This window comes from Equus caballus, chromosome 21 (assembly GCF_041296265.1).
Source record: "Equus caballus isolate H_3958 breed thoroughbred chromosome 21, TB-T2T, whole genome shotgun sequence".
In the NCBI taxonomy this organism is placed as follows: Eukaryota; Metazoa; Chordata; class Mammalia; order Perissodactyla; family Equidae; genus Equus; species Equus caballus.
In genome coordinates this window covers 23,754,633-23,780,600 of record NC_091704.1, presented here as the reverse complement: position 1 = coordinate 23,780,600, position 25,968 = coordinate 23,754,633, and the positions used below count along the sequence as shown (strand labels likewise).

The 25,968-nt window shown below is 36.0% G+C and overlaps 1 protein-coding gene across 30 annotated transcripts in view; it reads left to right on the top strand.

Moving 5' to 3' along the window:
* RNF180 (ring finger protein 180) overlaps positions 1–25,968 on the top strand; it is a 276,935-nt gene that overhangs the window by 114,857 nt on the left and 136,110 nt on the right. For 17 of the 30 annotated variants that reach the window (XM_070246212.1, XM_070246221.1, XM_014734852.3 and 14 more), the window contains 3 exons: positions 5,215–5,310; positions 6,923–7,882; positions 10,452–10,487. In XM_070246212.1, the coding sequence (XP_070102313.1) occupies positions 5,215–5,310; positions 6,923–7,882; positions 10,452–10,487 (1,092 nt within the window). The remainder of the gene's footprint in view (positions 1–5,214; positions 5,311–6,922; positions 7,883–10,451; positions 10,488–25,968) is intronic. The other 13 variants (XM_023625620.2, XM_070246217.1, XM_070246210.1 and 10 more) reach the window with 1 other exon arrangement.

The window sequence follows — 25,968 nt, the reverse complement described above, 5'->3', positions numbered from 1 at the left end:
TTATTCAGTTGTGTTGATCCAAGTTCCATTTGATGAAATTTTTCTTATGCTGAAGAACTTCTTTGACATGTCTTGTAATTCAAGTTTACTAGTGGCAAATTCTTTTAGGGTTTGTTTCTGTGAAAAAGTCTTTATTTCACCTTCATCTAAAACGTTTTTTATATAGTAAAACTACTCTATGGTGTACGGTTTCCTGGGGTTTGACAAATGCCTGGGGTTCATTATGCATAATTACAATCAAGATACAGAACAGTTCCATTATCCCCCCAAATTCGCCCATGCTGGTGCTTCATAGTGAATCCCTTCCTCCCCACCCCAAAACCTGACAGTTACTGATCTGTCTTCCATCTCCTCCATGGTTTTATTATGCTGGCTTACCTTGTTGAAGTGGTTATTCCACTCTCACTGTATACATACTATGGTATAAGATAATTTAAAGAAAGAATGTGTTAAGTTAAGGATGCATATCGTAAACCAAAAAGCAACTACTAAGGGGAAAAAAAAAGTAGTTGTTCCACTTCAACAAGCCTGTAACTTCTCCATCTTACCCTGGATCCTAGTTTAGCTTCTCTACCTTCTGGGCCAGATGGATATGTACTTAGCTCTATAATGAAGGCTTCTAGTTTCTCTGACTTATACCCATACTATCAAGATCAGAGACAGTGAAACTGGTTTGGGTTTCAGTTCATCCTCATATATATGAGCTTTTCCTTGCTGTCCCTTACTTTGCATCCATCTTCTTTTCCTAGCTTCCTCAGCCTTAGCAGGCCCTGTATCCCTGGGTCTTAGGGGTTTGGCCATCTCAATACTTCTGTCCCTTCCAGTTATAATTCTGGGTCCAGCATTGTGTTTCTGTCTCTTCCTCAGGGGTGGGGGATTTTGTATTGTTGTTTTTCAGTCCCCTAAGGGTCACAATGTTTGCTGCCTTTCCCCTGGTAATTTAAGGCTTTTATTCTCTTGGAGATGTAGGGAGAAGGATCTGGATTGAATTTTGTGCCTTTCCCTCAGTGGCTGCTGTTCTTCCCCCTCAGGCCTGTACTATGTTGGACTTTTATTGGATACCAAACACTGTAAATTTCATGTTTCTGAGTGTTATACTTTGTTTTATTCCTTTAAAGCCTGTTGTGTTTTGTTCTTCTGAGCAGTTATTTGTAGATAAGTTTGATAATTTAGAAGCCTGTTTTTAGGTTCTTTAGGTCAGGTTTAAAGTAGTTTTTATTCCAGGGCTAATTTAGCCCCACTTTTATGGTATGACCCTTTGAGTCTCTACCGAATGCTTCATTATTTAATGAATCCTTTTCTCTCGGGCTGGTTGGAACATAATGATTTCTGGCCCTGTATGAGCTCTTGGAGTTGTTCAGCTTATAGCTCCCCTATAATTATTCTTTCTGCTGTAAATGTTCTTAGCACAGTCTCCTGGAGTTTTACTCTAAGCATGACCATGCTGGAATTTGTTCAAAGACTCAAGGGGACCCATACACAGATTCCTGGAGCTCTTTTTTCTCTTTCTTCCTTTTCTTTCTCTTGGGTACTGCGTTCTGCAAATTTCAGCTTGCTTTAACCTCCATAAAATCTGATTTCTGTTTCTTCAACTCACAAAGTTAGCCAGGATTTGTTGGGGTTCCTTCTTCATGTGTACTGTACTCTGTTAATTGCCTCCAGGCAGAAAGTCTAGATGATTGTAGGCTCAATTTGTTTGTTTCATTTCTCTCAGAAATCATAGTGCTTTGCTGCCTGTTATCCCACTGTCTGAAAATAATTCATTCTTACATTTTGTCCAGTTTCTGGTTGTTTGTGGCAGGAAGTTAATTCTGAACTCTTATTCCTTCATAGCCCTAAGTGAAATTCCAAAAGTCGTTGCTATCTTTTTTCTCTTGTTTGTGAAATGTCTGTTTTCTCTTGATGCTTTCTTTATTTCTTTTTCTTTTTTTTTTTTTTCTGAGGAAGATTCAGCCTGAGCTAACATTTGTTGCCAATCTTCCTCTTTTTTGCTGAGGAAGATTCTCCCTGAGCTAACATCTGTTGCCAGTCTTCTCTTTTTTGTGTGTGGGTTGCTGCCACAGCATGGCCACTCATGAGTAGTGTAGGTCCACACCTGGGAACCGAACCTGGGCTGCTGAAGCAGAGCATGCCAAACTTAACCACTAGGCCTCTGGGGCTGGCCCTCTTGATACTTTCTTTTATCACTGGATTTCAGCAATTTGACTATTAAGTGCCACAGAGTAGTTACCTATGTGTTTACACTATTTGGAGATCGCTGAACTTCTTGAATCTATGGACTTTGGAAACTTTGGCCATGATTTATTCTACTATTGTCCTGCCTTTCCTCCATTTACATGTATGTTAGACTGTTTTGCTGTTTCCAACAGGTACGGAGGTTTTGCTCATTTTTTGACTGTTTTTCCTCTTCTATGCTTGATTTTTTCATTTTTATTTCTATATGTTCATGTTCACTGATATTTTTTTCTGCAGTATCTAATTTGCTGTTAAGTGAAACTTTTCGTTTCAGATTTTTCATTTCTAGATATACCATTCGTTTGGTATTACTTTAAGACTCAATTTCTCTTTTCATTCTTCTCATGTTTCTCTTTTAATACTTGAATATATTTATAACAGCTGGTTTAATGTCTTTATTTGCTTATTCAATCATCTTCACCTTTTTCTAGGTATATTTCTATTGATCAGTTTTTCTCCTGGCTATTGGTCACATATTTTTTGCTTTGTACATATCTAATAATTTTTCTTGTAGATTAGACACATTATTGAGTGTCTAGATATTATTGTCTTTTAAAGAGTGTTTTTGCAGGTGTATAAGTTACTAGTGATTGAATTTCATATTTTGGAGGCTTATTTTTAAGCTTTGTTAGGGTTGTCTTTTAGTAGCCTTTACTCTAATGCTGTCTAGCCCTACTCTTAAGGTGGAACTCGTCTGGAATCTCTCCTAAATACCCCAGATGTTCGTTCAGATCATTCTACTCTGGCTAGTTGGAGCCAAAACATCTTCCTAGCCTTGCTGTGAGACCCATGTGAATAGTTAAGTTTACAGCTCTCTAGTAGATGCCTTTTCCTTGGCAAATTTTCTTTATTTGGTTCTTGATATCTCACTCTACATGTGTCCATGTTGGTGTTTAACCGGAACTTTAAAGGAATCTCCATACAGGTTTCTGGAAATTTTCCTATTTATAGGCCTTGCCTTGTCAGTACAGTGTCCTGTAAATTCTAGCTGTTTAGTCTCTATAGACTCTGATCTCCATCTTATCAGCGAGGCTACTGTGCTCTGCTTGGGTTCCTCCTCCCTGCACCACAGTTCCCCCAGGCAGAAATCCAGCATTTAGGCTCATTTCATTTATTTTCCTTCTCTCAGAGATGACAGTCTTGTGCTTTCTTTGTCTAATGTCTTAAAACATTTATTTAATATATTTTGCATTGTTTTATCAATTTTAGTGGTGAAAGCATGTCTAATACCACCTCCTCCAGTTTGTCAGAATCAGAAGTAATGAATGTGTCTTATTTTTATTTGAATCAATTTTTAAACAAATTTTTAATTATACAAGTATAATTTAATGTATTCTCCCGTTAAAACAATTATGGAAAAGTTAAATTTTCCTTTTAGTTAATCTCCTAATCTTGGTCTTCTTTCTTCTGTCAAATCTAACTAGTGTTACCAACTTGATACACAGCCTTTTAGGTACTTTTTCTATGCATTTATATGTGTATGTATCCATAGAATAATTTTAATACCATTTTTTTAGGTTGTATATACTTTTAATATCATAACTTAGAATGTATTTGTTTCTCTTTCACTTTAAAAAAACAATGTGTATTAGAGATTAGATTTATTAGACTAGGAGTATTAGTGCAAACAAATCTACATCACACTCTTTGTATGTCATGATACTATTTTCAGTGAGAATAGAGATTGATCCTCAGTAGCTCATCTTTTAGACTTGCTACAAATGCTTTCTGTTTTTTTTCTAGACTTTTCCAGCCACCCTGGCATATTGCCCTATTTCTCTGCCCCAAGTGTTACTCTCTCGGAGACAGATTTCAACTCCACCTCTAATGGTTTCCCAGGGCCCTTTTTACTTGTAATTTCCACTGGTTTGGCCTGGACCATTCTTTGTGTTGTTCTTATCTATTAGGTACTTGGGTACAGTATGCTCTTTATTATTTTGTTAACCTGATTATAGTAACTAGTAGTGCATCTGCTTGAGAAATCTAAAAAAGAATTATACTTTGGCAACTTGCAGAGCTGCTTCTGTGTAAAATCTCATCCTAAGAAAGGGTACCTGGGCAGGAGCCTTACCCTTTCCCTGTTCTTCTCAAGCAGCCCTTTTCTGTTATTCCATAGAATGAAATTTCCTAGACCCAGAAGGGACCTAGCAGTGTTTTACAGGTAAAGAAACTGAGATCCAGAGAGGTAAAGCTGCTGGCTTATGGTCATGTAGGTAGTGAAGATCCACATATTTCCACCCTGGCTTGCCCTGTATTTTTCTGACATCTTGGGAAGCCATACTGTCTCGACTGTGTATCACATTTCTTTCCTGTTTTTTTGGCCTGGCACCCCTTTCACCCCCCTCCCTCCTTCCTTCACTTCTGGTAACCACCAATCTTATATCAGTATCTATGTGTTTATTTCACATTTATTTCTGTAGATCTACTTCAGAAAGCCAAAAGTGTCTCTTTTAGAGATTTTTGTTCTTCTTAAACACAGCTGAAATTGAGTCAGGGCTTTTCCAGCTGCCTACACAATTGCTCCTCTACCCCATCCTCTTGCACTTTTCTTGAGCATCTTAATAGAGAATATATCAACTCCTTTATTCTGTCATTAGAATCAGAGATTGAAGACTGGGGAGATTTGTTGTGAATGGCAATATTTTTTCTCACATATAGAAAAAAGAATAGGGTGCTGCATTTGTCAATCCAGTAACTTACTGCTAAATTTTAAATTTAATTTAATGAACTCAGTAAAATGGAGGGCTTTTTTTTCATTTTAAAATTCCTGAAAATTTAAAATTCATTTAAAATTCGTGAAAAACATTTTTTTTGTCTTTGTGGGTTTGTTTTGGGGGATGGGAGTAAGGAAAACAGACCAGTGTATATTTCCTTCCTAGCGAAAATTGAATTTCTATTTTTGTGTTTTACTCAAATAAGAAATTTGTGAAATGAATTCTGAACTGGTAATGGCTAATAACACGTATTTTGATATAACAGGATAGACATGATTCAGCTGATGATCAAAATATTTGTCATGTGTGGCACATGAATATAGAAGTCCTTCCAGAATGGATAAACTGCCTAATACAAAAGGTAAGTTCTTTAGTTTCTGAGTAAAATTAGGAATATACTACCTTCAGAATGTTTTTGTCCCCATTTTAGAACTATTTCTCTTGGATGCATTGTTTCAAGAGACATCAAAGGGTGTGTAACTCTTGATTACACTTACTGGCTTTTTCATTGTTACTGGAGTGCTCCAGGTACTTTTCTACCTCCCACTTTGCACTTGGTATTTCCTCTTCTTTGAAAGCTTTTCCCACAGATATTCACCTATTTCCTCATTTCAATGGGTCTTTCCTCTCAATGAGGCATTGCCTGGCCAACCTATCAACTGACCCCCACACTATTACCACTCTTCATACTTCCTTTCTCCCGTCTCTGCTTTCTGTACCTATCTATATTTTACACACACACACACACACACACACACTATAAGTAAAATTTAATACTAGTAAATATGCATGAGTATATATGACATATAAATATGTACGTCATTATACACATCCACACACACACATACACATATACACACACTCACCCACACATGCATATGGCTTACTGATCTTGCTAATTGCCTAGCTCCACTATTAGAATATAAATTCCATGAAGTTAGGGGTTTTTATATTTTATTACTATATCGTCAGCACCTAGAACAGTGTCTATGAGTGAATGAAATATCCTGTATGTATCATTCACGTATGCACACACATATAAAATAAACTAGATTATGATTCTTACTGACACAATCAAAACTAAATACCACACTTTTAAGGATTCTTAATGAAATATTATAACAGCAAGAACTCACCTTGTTAACAGTATCATATCATTATTTCTCACAATTCAAAACACCTAAGTCTTAGAAAAGTGTAAGTAATATGATTTTTGGAAAAATATAGTTTCCTTTCCCCACTGAATAGCTTACTTTTTTTGTTAAAAAATAAAATTAGATAGATCTCTGTTGCATCCATTCTCATATTGTAATGATTTCCTGGGACAATGCCAGCGTGCTGTTTGCAAGTGTCCTGAACTTCATAAAATGTATTAGGACACTGCAGATATTCCACTGTCTCTGTTGAAAAGATAATTTTAAGCCAGTTCATTGTTAATTTCCAATCTGAGTATAGAAAATGCACTGTCTGATGTATGCAACCAATATCTTTTGGTTGTATGTAGAAAGGCAGGAAGAGCTTTATTCTGTTGATTGGGTGAAGTTCCCTCCCACAGTGCTTGGTATGCAAGAAGTGTATCAAAACAGACACTTTTCTGTGAGATTTTACTTGCAAATTAAGCTCTGTAGACTGATTTGCTTCCTGGTGTTTTCTTTTCATTAGTTCACACTGTATCCATATTCAACCTATTGTTTAAGATAACTCAACCTATTGTTTAGAATTCTTAGCGTTGTTTAAATGGGCATGATGTGCAGTATGTTATTATTCTAGAACTTTGGAGCTGTTTATCTCTATGAGAAGGCTTGTTTCCATTTACTGTTCTGTCTGCTAATCAGAAAACAGAAAGCTAGCCTTTTCTGTGGCATAGAAAACTTTCATGTGGTTGGCTTTAAGAAAAAATGCAAAAACTCGCACATACTCTTTGATTACTTTACAGTGAAAGCATTGTCTTTATTTTCCTTTATGACCTGTAGGCCCAGTGGACAGTTGGAAAACTGAATTGCCCTTTCTGCGGGGCCCGTTTAGGGGGCTTTAATTTTGTCAACACTCCAAAATGTTCCTGTGGCCAGCTTGCAGCTGTACATCTCTCCAAGAGCCGGACCGATTATCAGCCAACACGTGCAGGCCAACTAATGAGACCATCACTGAAATACTTGTCACATCCTAGAGTTCAGTCAGGTTGTGACAAGGAAACTCTGCTGACAGGTGGCGCCTCCAAAAACAGAAATCACAGCCTTTTAAACATGGCTCAAAATAATAATGGCCCTGGAAGATTAACAGAAGCACTCTGCCTGGAGGTACGGTCAATGTGTTTTGAGATGAAAAATGAAAAACTGCTCTTCAAAGGATCAGATCCAAAATACCAGCTTTTTGTTCCCCAGCTTGTGACTGGAAGATGCACTACAAGAGCTTTTCATAGAAAATCACATAGTTTGGATCTGAACATCACTGAGAAACTGTCTTTATTACCCACTTTTTATGAAATACATAGTAAGACTACTGCCTATCCCAGGCTAAATGAAACACAGCCTATTGACCTTTCGGGCTTGCCTTTAGAAGCTAATAAAAATAGCTGTTCCTTTCAGACTTCATCCAGTTTTGATCCTAATATGCTGCTGCAAAGATTTTCAGTGGCTCCCCATGAGACCCAGACACAAAGAGGAGGAGAATTTCAGTGTGGTCTAGAAGCTTCTGCATTGTACTCTGATCATGCTAGTTCTAGCAACCTGACTTTCCTGATGGACCTGCCCTCAGCTGACAGGAGCATGCTGGAGGCCTCGGACCAGGAAGAACACCTCTCTCATCTGGACTTCGTAGGCTCGGGGAGTTTTTCATTGGGTGCCATTAATCAGAGGCTCAATAAGAGAGAAAGGAGCAAGTTCAAGAATCTGAGAAGGAAACAACGAAGGCATGAAAGATGGCTGCAAAAGCAGGTAACTTTTTAAAAGAGTTTACTAAAAATTCTTTATTATAAATGTTGGGGTTTGGGGAGAGGAACTAACTTTGAATACCTGTGTTACAAAAACTTGGTTTTAATGATTTTTGCAATGACATTTCTCATTTCACTTTCATCACATTTAGCTTAAATGCATATTTTCAAGGACCTTTAATTATGTGCCCACAGGTTCTAGATAGGGTTAACAGTGCTAAATTGTGAAAATTCTCTAAGGGATAGTTGACCCTTACTGCAATTTTATAGGAGAGTATGCTTCTCTATGATTTAAACGCCTGTACCTATAATGATGTGATCAAGGACAGGGTGTGTGAAGGCACTGAACAATAAATGTGAGGTGCTGAGGAAACCAATTAAAGCCAATGGATAAGGTGCTCGTGAACATTTGGAAGTTTGAGGACTAGTGTAGTTCTATATAAACTTTTTTTGCAAATTGCCTTTATTATCTACTTGTTCATAATAGATAATAGCCTTTATTAATCAGTATGTCGAATATTCACAATGTCCTCAGAGCTAAAATATAGAAAGCTGCAACTTTACTTAATAGTTTATTCTTTTAAAAACAGTTTAAGTGAACTCATTGTTTATGATCCTAGTCATAGATATAATAAAATTATATTACTGCATTAAGTTCTTCAATCCGGTTAGGTATTTTTCATCTTTTGGTTAGATAGTATAATTATAGTTATAGATAATTATTATATTTTTGACTGGTTTCTGACAAGATCATTCCAGTTTGGTTTATTTGCAAGTGATGGTGTAATGTGACATCAAAGCATATGTTGTGGAATGGAAAAACGAATATATTTTAGCACCAGTGTAATATCCTTTGTAGTTTAATTTATTGAAGCTGTAAAATTCAAAATTTTTATTGAAAATTTAACTTAAAACTAGATAAATTGGAGATGATTTTGTGTTATTCAGAAGAAATACCTTAAAAATAGTGTAGAGAGCTGTAAAATAATTCTTTATAAATAGAAATTTAAAAGAAGTATGAAAATTATCCTTGTTCTGTACTGTAAATATATGCAAATAACATCTTTGCAATTTGAAAAATGTATTTAATTCTTGGGCTGGGTGCTTCTGAAGACTTTAGCTATATTATTAAGCATTTTCCAGCATTTAAACTCCCTGTTTTACACAGAGCAAAATAAGACCAAAGTTAATTTTTTTACGATGTTTTTATTCATTCACACACGTGTGATTTAACCAATCTGCTTAGCTAATTGATCAGAATGAATGAATCTTAGTTGAACCTGTGAAAAGTCAGTATAGGGAGTGACATGGCAGGATTCTAATATGTTTGGTTGGTTGCACAGAAGCTAGAGGCAAACAAATGCTGAATGTCTCCTTAGCAAAGACAATTTAAAAGCGTGTAGCAGCATAGAAATGACTTGAGTTAGCAATGTGAGTACACACCATGGTTAGAGCCAGAAAGAAGAATTTTTAATAATCAATCTTCTTAATTCGAGCAAATTAAATCCTAGGGAGAGCTAATATTTCAGAAAAATTAATTGCTTAGCTATTCAGCTTATTCCATGTTTAATAAAGATCAGTTAATTCTGTAAACATTTATCAAATATCTTTTATATACCATGCCTTTGGATAAAGACTTCAAAATAGATGCTGCCCTTTGTTTAATGAGGAAAATAAGCTTACAAGGTAGAAAGAAAAAGCTGCCTATTATTAATGATAATTTTTAAAAAGTTTAAAATAATTGGTTGACTAGATTTCTGACTTTCACTTGACATTTTTAATGGTTTTTTTGCAAAGTGGACATCTGTGGCAGATACCATGTTAGGAAATGTTAATGGTACTACAAAAAGATATTCAAGTTTTTGAAGCTTAGGGATGTAAATGAGATTGATAATGAAGCAGAAACTACAGCCAGTTTTCAGTGTTTTCGTTCAGCAAATGTTAATTGAGCATCTACTTTGGGGAAAGACAGTGCTGAACTACATTCAGCCAGCAAACCTCTTTTTTATTCAGCATAGTCTTTTGGGGTTTTGTTTTTATTTTTTGTAATTATCGTGAAATAAAATTGATTTATTCTTGGTGTACAGCTCTATGATTTAAACACGTGTAGATTCATATAACAGCCATCATGATGGGACTACAGAACAGTTCCATCACCCTAAAAATCTCCTCTCTGCTTTTATGATTGTGCCTTGATTATATCTTTATAATCACACTGTTGTCCCATCCGTAATCCCTGAAACCTGCTGATCTGTTCTCTATTACTTTATTTTGTTTTTTTGATGTTATAAAATAATATAATCTTATGAAATTAGAGTCACATAGTATATAACCTTTTGAAACTGACTTATTTTGCTCAGTGCAATTGCCTGTGAGATTCAACCAAGTTGTTGCATATATCTATAGTTTTGTTCTTTTTTATTGCTCAATAGTATTCCATTGTATGAATGAACCACAGTTTATCCATTCACCTGTTGAAAGACAGGTAGATTATTCCAGGTTTTGGCAAATTTGAATAGAGCTGTTATAAATGTTTACAGGTTTTTGTGTGAATCTCAGTTTCATTTCTCTAGGGTAAATACCCAGGAATGGGGTTGCTGGATCATATGGTAAGTATATATTTCACTTTACAAGAAACTGTCAAGCTGTTTTCCAGAATGGCTGTACCATTTTATATGCCAAGCAGGGGTGTATGAGAATTCCATTTGCTGTGTATCCACACAAGCACCTGCTAGTCTCAGTATCATTTACTTTGTCATTCACTAGATGTGTCCTGTTATCACATTGTGGTTTTAATTTGCATTTCCCTAATGATGTTGAACATTTTTTCATGTGCTTATTTTGCCATTTTATATATTCTTTAGTGAAGTGTCTGTTCAAATCTTTTGGTCTTTTTTTAATTGGGTTATGTTCTTTATGTTGAGTGGTGAGAGTTCTTTTTATATTTTGAATATAAGCCCTTCACTGGATATGTGATTTGTAAAGATTTTCTCCCAGTCCATAGCTTGTCTTTTTATTCTCTTAACAATTTTTTTTCCTGTATAGTAAACATACTTAATTTTGATGAAGTCTAATTTCTCAATTTTTTTTTTAATGTATCATGCTTTTGGTGTCATAGCTAAGAACTGTTTGCCTAACCCTATATTATGAAGAGTTTCTCCTGTGGCTTATTCTGAAAGTTTTATAGTTTTACATTGAGGATTATGATTCATTTTTAGTTAATTTTTTAAATAAAATGTGACTTTTAGGTCTAGGTTCATTGTTTTGCACTGAGATGCCTTAATGTTTCAGTAACATTTGTTGAAAACACAATCTTTTTTCCATTGAAATACTTTTGCAGCTTTGTGAAAAATCAACTGTATACATGTGAGTCTATTTCAGGACTGTGTTCAATTCATTTTTGTGTCTTTCACTCTGCCAACAGCCCTTTTTCTTTATTATTGTAGCTTTATATTAAGTCATAAAATAGGGTACTATGATTCCTCAAACTTTAATATTTTTCAAAAGTGTTTTAGTTATTCTGGTTCCTTTGCCTTTCCATATAAAAGTTAGAATCAGCCTGTTTATATTTACAAAAAATCCTGTTGGGATTTTTATTGTAATTATGTTAAATCTAGAGATCAACTTGGGGAGACCTGAAATCTTTCCTATTTTTCCAATCCATGAATGTGATATGTCTCTCCTTTTATTTAGGTCTTCTTTGATTTCTTTCATCAGTATTTTGTAGTTTTTAGCATTCAGAACCTGGTCTGTGTGTTTTTGTCAGGTTTACAACCAAATATTTACTTCTTGGTGTTCTTGTTAATTTTTTAAAAAAAATTTGGTTTACAATTGTATATTACTAGCATAAAGAAACACAATTGATTATAAGAGAATACCACGAAAAACTATATGCCAACAAAATGGATAACCTAGAGGAAATGGATAAATTCTTAGACTCTTACACTCTCCCAAAGCTAAGTCAAGAAGAAGCAGACAATCTGAACAGACCAATCACAAGGAAAGAGATTGAAACAGCAATCAAAAGCATCCCAAAGAAGAAAAGCCCAGGACCAGAGGGCTTTCCTGGGGAATTCTACCAAACATTCAGAGAGGATTTAATACCTATACTTTCCAAGCTATTCCAAAAAATTAGGGAGGATGGAATACTTCCTACACGTTTTGTGAGGCCAAAATCACTCTGATACCAAAACCTGACAAAGACAGCATGAAAAAGGAGAACTACTGGCCAATATCGCTGATGAACATAGATGCAAAAACTCTAAACAAAATTTTGGCGACCCGAATTCAGCAGTACATCAAAAGGATCATAAATCATGATCAAGTGGGATTCATACCAGGGACACAGGGATGGTTCAACATCTGCAAATCAATCAGTGTGATACACCACATCAACAAATTGAGGAATAAAAACGACATGATCATCTCAATAGATGCAGAGAAAGCATTTGGCAAGATCCAACAGCCATTTATGATAAAAACTCTGAACAAAATGGCGACAGAAGGAAATTACCTCAACATAATAAAGGCCATATATGACAAACCCACAGCCAACATCATACTGAATGGGCAAAAACTGAGCGCCATCCCCCTGAAAACAGGAATGAGACAAGGATGCCCTCTATCACCACTCTTATTCAATGTAGTACTGGAGGTTTTGGCCAGAGCAATTAGGCAAGAGAAAGGAATAAAAGGAATCCAAATAGGGAGGGAAGAAGTGAAACTCTCACTGTTTTCAGATGACATGATCTTATATATAGAGAACCCCACAGAATCCATTGGAAAACTTTTAGAAATAATCAACAACTACAGCAAAGTTTCAAGGTATAAAATCAACTAACATAAATCAGTAGCATTTCTATATTCTAATAACGAACTAACAGAAAAAGAACTCAAGAACGCAATACCATTCACAATTGCAACAAAAAGAATAAAATACCTTGGGATGAATTTAACTAAGGAAGTGAAAGACCTATACAACGAAAACTACAAGACTTTCCTGAAAGAAATTGATGACGACATAAAGAGATGGAAAGACATTCCATGCGCATGGATAGGAAGAGTAAACACAGTTAAAATGTCCATGCTACCTAAAGCAATTACAGATTCAATGCAATCCCAATCAGAATCCCAATAACATTCTTTACAGAAATAGAACAAAGAATTCTAAAATTCACATGGGGCAACAAAAGACCCTGGATAGTCAAAGCAATCCTGAGAAAAAAGAACAAAGCTGGAGGCATCACAATCCCTGACTTCAAAACATACTACAAAGCTACAATAATCAAAGCAGCATGGTACTGGTACAAAAACAGGTGTAAAGATCAATGGAACAGAATTGAAAGCCCAGAAGTAAAACCACACATCTATGGACAGCTAATCTTTGACAAAGGAGCTGAGGGCATACAATGGAGCAAAGAAAGTCTTTTCAACAAATGGTGCTGGGAAAACTGGACAGCCACATGTGAAATAATGAAAATTGACCATTCTTTTTCACCATTCACAAAAGTAAACTCAAAATGGATCAAAGACCTAAAGGAAAGACCTGAAACCATAAGGCTTCTAGAAGAAAATATAGGCAGTATACTCTTTAACATCAGTATTAAAAGGATCTTTTTGAACAGCATGTCTTCTCAGACAAGGGAAACAATAGAAAGAATAAACAAATGGGACCTCATCAGACTACAGAGCTTCTTCAAGGCAAGGGAAAATGGGATTGAAACAAAAAAACAACCCAGTAATTGGGAAAAAATGTTTGCAAGTCGTATATCTGACAAAGGGTTAATCTCCGTAATATATAAAGAACTCACACAACTCAACAAAAAAAATCAAACAACCCAATCAAAAAATGGGCAGGAGACATGAACAGACATTTCTCCAAAGAAGATATACAGATGGCCAATAGGCACATGAAAAGATATTCATCATCACTGATCATCAGGGAAATGCAAATCAAAGCTACACTAAGATATCACGTTACACCCATTAGAATGGCAAAAATAACCAAAACAAAAAGTAACAAATGTTGGAGAGGTTGTAGAGAAAATGAAACCCTCATACATTGCCGGTATCAAACTCGCGCAGCCACTATGGAAAACAGTATGGAGATTTCTCAAAAAATTAAAATAGAGATACCATACAACCCAGCCATCCCAGTGCTGAGTATCTATCCAAAGAATGTGAAGTCAACAATTCCAAAAGTCCCATGCACCCCTATATTCATTGCAGTATTATTTACAATAGCCAAGAAGTGGAAGCAACCTAAATGCCCATCAACTGATGATTGGATAAAGAAGATATGGTATATATATACAATGGAATACTACTCAGCCATAAAAAAGAATAAAATTGTCCCATTCACAACAAAATGGATGGACCTTGAGGGAATTATGTTAAGTGAAATAAGCCAAATAGAGAAAAACAATCTCTGTATGATTCCACTCACATGTGGAAGTTAAACATGTAGACAAAGAGAACAGATTAGTGGCTACCAGGGGAAAGGCAGGGTGGGAGGTGGGCACAAATGGTGAAGTGGTGCACCTACAACATGACTGACAAACAATAATGTACAACTTAAATTTCACAATGTTGTAAACTATCATAAACTCAATAAAAATTTTAAAAAAAAGAAACAATTGATTTTTGTCTTGACTTTGTCTTGTGTTGTTGGGAGTACAGATCTTTGACATCCTTTGTCAGATTTATCTGTAAGTATTTGTATTTTTTGTACTGTTGGTAAATGGTATTGTTTTCTTAAATTTTAATTTCCTATTATTCATTGATGAATATATAGAAATACACTTGACTTTTTTAGTTGATCTTATATCCTACAACCTTTCTAATTTTACTTATTGGGAATAGTCTTTTTTGTAGATTCCATTGGATTTTTATACTTACATGATCATGTTATCTGAAGATAAAGTCAGCCTTACTTCCTCCTTTCCAATTTGAACGTTTTTTGTTTTTTGTGTTATTGAACTAACTAGAACATCACATAGAATGTTGAGTAGAAGTGGTCAGAAAAGACATTCTTGTCTTTTTCCTAATGTTAGGAGGAAAGCATTCAGTCTTTCAAAGTATGATGTTAGTTGTAGGTTTTTTATAGATTCCCTTTAACAGGTTGAGGAAGTTTCCTTCTATTCATAGTTTGCTGAAAGTTTTATCATTCATGGATGCTGAATTTTGTGAAAAGCTTTTTCTGCATCAAGTGATATGATCATGCTTTCAATGTTAGTATTGATTGATTATAAAATATTGAGCCAATCTTTCATTCTCACAGTAAACACTACTTTATTATGTTGTATTTTTCTTTATATATATTGCTGGATACTATTTGCCATATGTTTGAAGGTTTTTTTGTTTTGTTTTGCCTCTGGAGATGAAGGATATTGATCTGAAGTTTTCTCTATTTTTGTACTGTTTTGGTTTTGATATTACAGTAGTGCTGGCCTTATGAAATGAGTTAGGAAGTGTTCTTTTTTATTTTCTCGAAAATATTATGAGGAATTATTTTTTCTTAAATGTTTGGTAAGGAAACTATCTGGGCCTGAAGATTTCTTTTTTGGAAGGCTTTTAACATGAACTGAATTTCTTTAATAGTTATGGGACAATTCTGGTTATCTCTTTCATATTGGGTGAGTTTTGGTAGTTTGTTGTTTTCAATGAATTATCTAAGTTGTTGACATTATGTTTGTAGCATTGGTCATAGTATTCCTTTATTATCCTTTTAATGTCTCTTGGGTCTGTAATGATATCTCCTTTTCGATCCTGATAATGGCATTTTGTGTCTTCCTCTTTTCTTTTTTCTTTCAATTTTGCTAGAGGGATATCAATTTTATTGATCTTTTCAAAGAATCAGCTTTTGGTTTCAATTATTTTTCTACTGTTCTCTGTTTTTAAAGTCATTAATTTCTGCTCTTTTATTATTTACTTCTGCTTGCTTTGACTTTATTTTTCTTTCTCTTGTATAATAGAAACATATTACTGATTGGAAATCTTTCTTTTTCTCAGCTAAGCATTTAATGCTACAAATTTCCCTTTAATTGCTGCACTAGTTACATCTTATGACTTTTATGTAGTATTTTTATTTTAATTCAGTTCAGACTGTTATCTAATTTCCTTTGAGATTTCCCTTGACCCATCTAGTTGCTCTAAGTGGTTAGTACAGTTATGAATAGGTTAAAAATCAGCATTTTGAGGAAATTAATCAAAAATTTCATTCTGAGGCAAAATGTTTCCTCCTCTGGATTAAGAGAAAGTAAAACTGCCACTAGTATAGTTGTGTAATATTTTAAAATAATTCTATTTAAAAAGTATTTTATTCTTATGTTTGCATTTCTTAACCTTCAGTCTATTTAATATGAATAAAAGAAAATATCCGTTTAAAGCCCACAGGAAGCTACATTGAAAAGAGAGAGTTTACCTTACGTTTCTGTGGAGTGTTGTGCATGAGAATAGAAAATAATTGATCAAATATCATGGTTTTTAATAAATCACTGAGCCATGTACAATGATTATATTACATTGTTCTCAGTGAACTAAATGAGTTAAGACTACTGGTATTATTACAAGGATATGATGTAGGCACTAAGGAGAATAGAGGCCTATAAATTATATTAAAGACCTGCTTATTCAGGTTTATCTAGAAAACATATATATTTTTCACAAAGGCAGTAAGTTTCATTTTCATGGATTTGCACATAAGGCTCATTTTGAATTTTTCACAGATTTTAAAGGAGTCCATTTAATATTATATCACTTGATTAGTCATCTTCAAATCACACACAAATCATATTTCAAATATATATTTGGTTGTCCTTTTAAAGGAAGACATTTTTGCTTCTGAAATATAATAGTAATCTGCATATTGGACAATTTATTCCCCATTCATTCTCTTCCTCGAGCAGAAAATTAATGGTTTATTGAAGTGAAAAGCCTCAGTAATGAAAATATGACAATTTTAGTTAGATGACATATATTTTACTGGTTTTATTAAACATAAAAAACAGTCTTTTCTATAGTGATGAAATAGTCTTTTAGGAAAGATGACAATAGATTGAAAGAACATCATGACTTTTGGTCAAATGTTGAGACAGATCAGTGTTTATTTCTCACTCTACTTTGTGTCAAATTATAATTTGAGATTAAGTTTGTCCCTGCATTTTATTAATGCAAAAATATTTAGGGCTTGCTCAATAGGTTAATACTTCTAATTTGTTTCTACCTTCCAAGAAGTCACCATCTTGTAGGATAATAAAATAGAAATATGCAGTCAATTTAAATGAACATAACTAAATATCTTAACTTCATTTTCCTGCCATTTCAGGTGAATGTGTGGAGCAAAATTACATAGAATTGATAGTGCCTTTACCTTAAGTAATTACATAGATCTAAATTCTCTAATGCTTAACACAATACTCTGTGCACAATAGGTGATTAGGAATTCTTTCAAATAAATTTTTTTAAAATTTTAGATTTATAGAAAGATTGTGAAGCTAGTACAGTGAGTTCTCATATGCCCCACACCCAATTTCCCTTATTATTAATATCTTACAGTAGTGTGGTACATTTGCCACAATTAATTAGCTAATATTAATACATTATTATTAATTAAAGTTCATACATTATTCAGATTTCCTTAGTCTTTTACTAATGTCCTTTTTTTGTTCCAGAATCCCATCCAGGATACCACATTACATTACATTTAGTTGTCATGTCTCATTGGGCTCCTCTTGGCTTTGACATTTTTTCAGACTTTCCCTGTATTTGATGACCTTCACAGTTTTGAGGAGTACTGGTTAGATATTTTGAGGAAGAATGTCCCTCAATTGAGGTTCTCTGATGTTTTTCTCATGATTGGACTGGGGTTGTGGGTTGTGTCATGGGTCCCCAAGACCACCCTCCTGTTTGATGATTCACTAAGAGGACTTACTGGACTTAGCCTACAGTCATACTCACAACTGTGTTTTATTACCATGTAAGAATATAAACCAACATCAGCAAAGGGAAGAGGTGCGTGGGATGAAGTCAGGAAGAAACCAAGTACAAGCTTCCAAAAGTCCTCTCCCCATTGAGTTACATAGAATGAACTTAATTCTTCTAGCACAAGTTGTGACAACACATGTCCAATGTTGTGTAGCAGGGAAGCTCGTTATAGACTCAGTGCCCAGGATTGTTCATGTAGACACCTTCTGCCTGGCGCATACCAAAATTCCAGACTCCAGAAGAAAGCAGATGTTCAGCATAACCCACATTGTTTGTGTAAACATTTTAGGCACAGTAAGTTAACCTTATCAATTAGGATGATAGGAGCCCTCTAGAAATTCAAGTTCTCAGATGTCAGCCAAGGGCCCATGTTGTAAGTACAGACAAGCCTGCTATATTAACTGTTTTCTGTACATGGGTTTTTGGGAGGAGGACTACAGGGTTAAAATCTAATTTCATCATACTACACATTATATCGAGGATATATATACTACCAACATGGCTTTTCACTATTGATATTAACTCAGGAATGTTTTGAAACAGAGAGGGGAAAAAATAACAATTATCACACTTATATAACCGTTATGTATTTGTTTCCTATTGATGCTGTAACAAATTACCACAAATGTAGAAGCTTAAAACCACACTGTTTTATCATCTTATAGTGCTAGAGGTCACAGTGTGAAAATGGGTGTTACGGGGCTAAAATCAAGGTGTTGGCCGGCTGCATTCATTATGAATGCTCTGGAATAGAATCTGTCTGTGGCTTTCTCCAGCTTCTAGGGTCTGTCCACATTCCTTGGCTTGTGGCCTCCTTCCTGCAATGGCATCCCTCCAACCTCTGCTACCTTTGTCACATATTCTTTTTGACCCATTTAAGGGCCCTTGCCATTATATTAGGCTCACCTGGATAATCCAGTTGTCTTCCTATTTTAAGGTCCTTAACTTAATCACAACTGCAAAGTCCATTTATCCATGTAAAGTAACATATTCATAAATTCCAGGGATTAGGACACAGACATCTTTGGGGAGCCATTATTCCACCTTGTGGGAGCCTACCGGGTCTTAGTGTATGCTGGGTATTTGTCTGAGTTCTTTACTTCACTTAATCTTACAGCACTTTATTAGATAATTTCTATTATTATCATTATTTTACGGCTGGAGACTGAGGATCAGAGAGAGGTTAAGTAACTTCTCTAGGCCCACAAACCAAGTATGTGGCAGATCTAGCTCCCAAAGTTAATGCTCTTAACCATTATACCATGGCTTCTCAGAAAAGGAGATTTTTTCCCTTCACTTATTTTATCATTCTTTGATGATTCAGAAAACATCGTAGAATCATACACCTTTACTCTTCATTCATCCTTTGCTTCATTTAACTAATGCCCATTGGGTAGTCCACTCTTTGCCAGAAACTGTGCTAAGTATTGAGGATACAACAATAAGTGAAATATGATCCCTCCCCTCAGGGACCTTTGAGTGAATGGGGAAAACACATATGAAAATCAGTGATCCCTTATGCATTTGCAGAAATGCCATATCATAGTGAATTTTGGCAAACATTTTACTTCTTCCTGGATTGCTTTGACCAAGATCTTGAGATGTAACTGAGAATCCCAGAGCAGTCACAAAGAAGCAAGATTGATTGGGAGAGGGTAGGAAGATTGTGCAGAAGTAGGAAGATTGATGACCAAGAAGAGAGGAGAAATGGTCATCTGATGAAGAATTATGATGCAGTGGTCAGAAACTTATGTTTGATTCTGAGGATGCTATGTAGCTACTGGAGAGTTCTGAGTAGCTCCAGGCTGAGCCCACAATAGGAGCTCAGTAAATGGTTGCTAAATGTATGCAGTGAACAAATAAATGATGTATACAGTGCTTCAGTCATGGTAAGTGATTTAAAGGTAGAGGCTAACAGTGGTTCTTAACCCTGGCTGCGAGTTGGAATCCCCTCAGGAGAATTTAAAAATGCCAGTGCCTGGGCTCCATTTGGTCTAAGCTGGGCATCACTGTGTGTGTGTGTATTTATACATATACATATATGTATAGAAAATATGTATAAATGTATATATATTAACTATATATATACACGTATATTTCTATATATCTTTTTTTGCTGAGGAAGATTTGCCCTGAGCTAACATCCATTGCCAATCTGCCTCTTCTTTTTTTTTTATTGCTTGAAGAACATTTTCTCTGAGCTAACATCCATGCCAGTGTCTTCCTCTACTTTTTATGTGGATCACTGCCACAGCATGACTGACGAGTGTTGTAGGTCCATGCCGGAGATCGAACCAGTGAACCCAGGCTGCCAAAGCAGGGTTTGCTGAACTTAACTACCATGCATGGGACTGGCCCCTACATATATATATATTTTTTAAAATTTTCAAGTGATTTCAATATGTTGCCAGGGTTGAGAACTATTGGAAAGAAAGAGATCAATAAAAAGGAATTGAGTGGGAGCCAGCTCCTGGCTGAGTGGTTAAGTTTGTGTGCTCTGCTCTGGTGGCCCAGGGTTTTGCTGGTTCAGATCCTAGACGCGGACCTAGCACTGCTCATCCAGCCATGCTAAGGCGATGTCCTGCATAGCAGAGCCGGGAGGACCTACAACTGGAATATACAACTATGTACTGGGGGGCTTTGGGGAGAAGAAGAAGAAGAAAAAAAGAAGGAATTGAGTGGTTGAGAAGTGAGTTGATAGATTCCTTGACAAAGGATTTATTAACAAGAGCAACGAGAATTAATTCTGATAGATGTTACAGAAGAAAGGCAGCTGTCTAGAACCAGGCTGAGAAGGAATTAGATGAAGAACCATATGAAGAAGAAAAGATATTTTGATATTATGCTTTCCTTGTATGTAGTAAAAGATGGTATAAATTTTTATGCCCAAGTAACATTTAATATAGTCAGATAGCTTTTCTTAGCCTGATATTAAGAGAATGAGAATTTTGACTAGGAGCAAAGGGGAGGGAGGGGATGGAATGGAGAGGTGTGGTGATGAGAGTGATGATAGTAGCAGTTCACATGTATTGAGCTTTTCTGAAAGCTAGATACAGTGCAAGGTGCTTTACTTGTATCACCTGATTTACAGGAGCTATTAGGTTGCTGGAGCATGGGGAAGCCCTGAGGGAGGCAGGCTTTGGACAGCTAGACAGGAACATGAAGGTACTGACTTCCTCAGGCACAGGAGGGAAAAGGCATTTGGGGAGTAGGAGAACAGCAAAGATGCATATTGTCCTTTCCCAAATTTTATGTAAGGCCAACTTGTTTGGGGAAGGGAGAAAACAGTTATCAGCCATCTAGTCCCCGGTGACACAAAAAAATTGGAGTTTATCACATAGGACTGAGCTTAGTTCTAGCTGTGTTTGACAAATAGAACTAGGCTATGCCTTCATCTCTCTTGGCCTTATGTGCACAGGGAAGACTGTGCCTGGTTTTCCTTCTAAATCTCCACATTTGGCTTTATTTACCATGTCAACCAAAATATTCACTGCCCACCTGTTGTTCGTCCTTATTGCCCCATTTCTGCCCTTATGCACATTTTGAAAATCATAGTCACTTGCTGGCACTGTCTCCTTGTCCTGTTCAAACCTCCTTAAAACTTATCTCATGCTGAGGTGTAAGTCTTGCCTACTCTTCTCACACATGGGAACCTCACAATATCAGCTTCGTGTGTCCCCAAACTGGGGAGGTAGCTAAATCCACTCCCTGGCTCTGTACCGCCAATTGTAATTGCTATCACCTGGGCTTTTTTTTTTTTAACAAAGTAATGTTTTAAAGTTAATTTTTAATTTTAGAAGCACTGTAATGGTGTTAGAGAAAGTATAGAAAACTGAAAAATAAATTTACAAATCAATCAAGCGGTTACCTACAAGGAGGTGGGGAATATGATTTGGGGTACTATATAACGGACTCCAAACTCTGTTAGTAGTGTTTTACTTCTTTAGCTGGGTAGTATTATCATAGTTGTTATCTTCTGTTTTATTCTGTTTTGAATGTCTTCAATATTTTCTAATACATTGGAAAATCAATTATAAATCATACTAGCCTAATAATGTCATACCCTTTTTATTCATTATTTTTGCTGCAAAATCTTAAATCATTCACTTTTGTTCTTCTTGCTGTAAAGCTGAAGTCTCCAACAAATATAGGCAAGTATTCTTTTACCTAAGAGGCTCAAATTATTTATAATGCTTTTCTAATATTCCATCATAATAAAATGGAATATTTAATAATATATGAGCAAAAGTTTCCACTAGAAAGTAATTACATATCTGTGCTGCACTGGCATATGCTCTTCAGTTCCAAACTTCTGCTAGTTTGTAAAGGTGACATGGATCATCTTGTTTTCCGACACCAGAGGGCACCAGATTTCCTCTTGCAGAAAAACAATCAAAATTATGTCTTTCCATCAAAATATTTAATTCACTGGAATTTAATTCATTCATATGGAATGGTATGTTTTTAGTCTCTTGACAGATCAAAAAAGTAAGAGAATCTGTGCTTTGTAAGAGTTTACAAATCATAGTAAGGATTTCTCTTGCTGTCAACTAAGAATCTGTCAGTGCTTTTACTGGGCTGTGTTTTCAGGGGTATTTATTTATTTATTTATTTTTAAAGACCACCTTTATCTATCTATCTATTTATTTATTTTTGAGGAAGATTAGCCCTGAGCTAACTGCTGCCAATCCTATTCTTTTTGCTGAGGAAGACTGGCCCTGAGCTAACATTGTGCCCATCTTCCTCTACTTTATATGTGGGATGCCTACCACAGCATGGCTTGCCAAGCAGTGCCATGTCTGCACCCGGGATCCGAAACTCCGAAACCTGGGCCGCCGAAGGGGGAACGTGCACACTTAACTGCTGTGCCACCAGGCCGGCCCCTATGTTATTTTTTTTAGATGGAATAAAACAGCTACTCTGGGATAATGCTTGGGATAAGTTATTTTGAAGGAGCTATAGATATTCCACCTATTCTGATTTTAAGTTTCAGGTGGCAAGTGTAGTTTTCCGGAAATGGGCGTGTCCCCTAAATTCAAGATAAAATCAGTGGCAAGTGTGCTACAGTGTAGAGTGGGATGCTGACAGAGCTGAAATGATGTAGGCCAGTAAACCTTGATCTTTAGTAGAGTTTTGTTAAATTGCATTTGATAAACCATCCTTCTCCCATTCCCACCAGACAATGACTTCTTTTCACTAGGTGTACTTTTTTGTCCAGTTGAACATTTAAAAATATTTTTACAGTGTACATTAATTTCTAGTTGTTGGATCTTTCTTTTACACTTTTATCTCCAGCCGCAACAATTGGTCATCTATTTAGGTTGTGTAATCACTAGCAAATACAAATGAGGCAGCTTCTATAAAGCAGCAGAATAATCCGGTAGGAAAAAATACCAAGCATGTATTTTAAGGAAATCAATATGCTAGCTCCCTTGGTGTACTTTGGTGGTCTATTAGTTTCCTATTGCTGCTATAACAAATTACTACATATGTAATTGCTTAAAACAACATGGATTTATTATAGTTCTGGAGGTCAAAAGTGAAATGGGTCGCACGGGGCTAAAATCAAGGTGTTGCCAGGGCTGCATTCCTTTCTGGAGGCTTTGGGGAAGAATCTATATTCTTGCCTGTTCTAGCTTCTGGAGTCTGTCTGCTTTTCTTGTCTCATGCCTACCTTCCATCTTCAAAGCCAGCGATGGCTGGTCAAGTCATTCTTTTGATGCCATCTCTCTGGTTCTGACTCTTCTGTCTCCCTTTTTTTCATTTAAGGACCCTTGTAATTATCTTGGGCCAACCCATTTAATCCAGGATAATCTTCTTATTTTAATGTCAGCTGATTAGCAACCTTAATTCTATCTATGGTCTTCCCCTTGCTATTTAACATAACGTATTCACAGGTCCCAGGGATTAGGATGTAGGCATTTTTGGAGGAAGAGGAGGATTATTCTGCCTACCATGGATGGTTTGACTGGAATCTATGAGTTAGGGCAGCCTTGAAAGAAAAGAGGTAGCTACTTATAGATCCCTACTTACAGGAAAAAATGAGTGTTTTCTCTGACCTTCCCTGGAATTTCTGCGTTACTCCCTTCTGTAGTTTTTCTGGGGTTCTGAAAATGAATATGTGTTCTAGGAGGCATAATTAACTAGTTCTGTATCAGCCATTAGTATCATAATTTGACAGTAATGATTAGATTAGTCCATTGGGTCTTCCCTAAGTGGGGTAAAGGACAGTTAAATTTGGATGGGGGGTCGGCCCCGTGGCTGAGTGGCTAAGTTCACGCACTCTTTTGGCAGCCCAGGGTTTCGCCAGTTCGGATCCTGTCGTCAGGCCATGCTGAGGCGGCATCCCTCAAGCCACAACTAGAAGGACCTACAACTAAAAAAAAAATACATACAACTATGTACTGGGGGGATTTGGGGATAAAAAGCAGAAGAAAAAAAAAGTTTAGATGGGGGAGCTGGATCAGGAAAGGTAAGAGGCACAAAGCATTATTTGAAAAGGTTTAGTGGGCCCTGGACAGAGAAAGCAGTTTGAGAGCAAGGACTGGTGGGTAAAAGGTATGGCACTGAACATAATATTTTTGACCTACCTTACAGTGTTGCCTGAAGTCAGGACTCTGAGTAAAGGAACATTAGACAATAAACCACATCTTCTTAATAAATAAATAACACCCAAGTAACATAAGGCCACACCAAGACCTTTAGACTACTAGGTTCCATTTCAGTCCATAGAAATAATAGTCACAGACCACGGGTGTATTATGATAAAGATGATAGGTTTCATTTAGGATGCCCGTTATTTTTTTATACTTAATAATGAGCTGTGTACCCTAAAAGACCAGTTTTCCTAATGTTATTTATGTAATTTTGAATCAACCAAGTGCCATATGAAAGAAAGACATTCTTAATTTCTTCTCAGATGGTGTAACTTAAATGAAAAGTAGTTACCACAAACTTAACGAAGTTTGATAAGGAAGAGTAAGTTTTCTTTCAGCTAACTCATTAGTTCTCTAGGTCCTTAGTCATTATGCTAAATAGAAGCTAGAATTGTGAATTAGCCTTTAAACTGATTAGTCGTAGTTTGAGAAATAGTCTATGTTGTGACGTGTTAAAGAGTTCCCGCGTACTTAGAAGTGAATTGCTGAATTCTGCTCTTCCAGCAGGCTTTGGAGTGTTCTGTGCAGTCCCCTAACTCTCATGCAGTACTGTCATCTAACCTAGATTAGATGAAGGTGTTTCCTGTTGGGGTTCAACCTAGAGGAAAGAAAAGAAAACAATGTCCCAGCTCACCCAAGAGAGCATAGCCTTTGCAGCCACAATAGGTATGTATGAATCAAAGAGCAATGCTCATTTCAGCACACATGAAATTGGAGGAACACATCCCTTTATTTTGAAGTGACTGGTCTCTGTTTTAGGATATTTTGCTTTTTAATAACAATTAGATTTTATCAAAACTCAGGACTATACACTTGAGAAGTCAAAAAATCTTTGTATACATTGCTCAATTGGTACCTAGTAGGTGATTATTGTCATACCAAATGCCAAAAGTTTCGTTTCCGTTAGGCAGTAATAAATGTTGAGAATATAATGGCTTCCCCTTCACAGGGGTCCCAAAGCAGAGAGGTTTATTTTTCCAGCCTTTTGATAGAACTTGATCTCAGGAACATATTTAGGGAAAAGATGGAGATTTTAATCTCTCTGGATTGGTTTCTTTACGCTTTAAAGAATTATATAGTACAGTAATTCTCAAATGCTCATCTGTGGACCAGCTGCATCAGAATCATCAGGGGAGCTTTTTGCAAGTCTTGTCAGAGACTCTAGTGCTTTACGTTTGGGATAGGCCCCAGACAGTTTTTAGAAGCACCCTAGTTAATTCCAATATGCCGCCAGACTTGGTAGCTCTTAGATACTTGTTCTAAAGTCAACTGGACGTTAAGTGTAGGAGATCATTCTCTCCTTGATGTTACTAGACTACATCTGTCAAAAGTCATAAGATCAACCAACATTTATGAAAGAAAATGAATAAGCTTTCTTAAATGGCATGTCACATTTAAGGGATTGACTTCAAAGGTAATCATCTTACTTTGGAGTTAAAGAATGGTAATA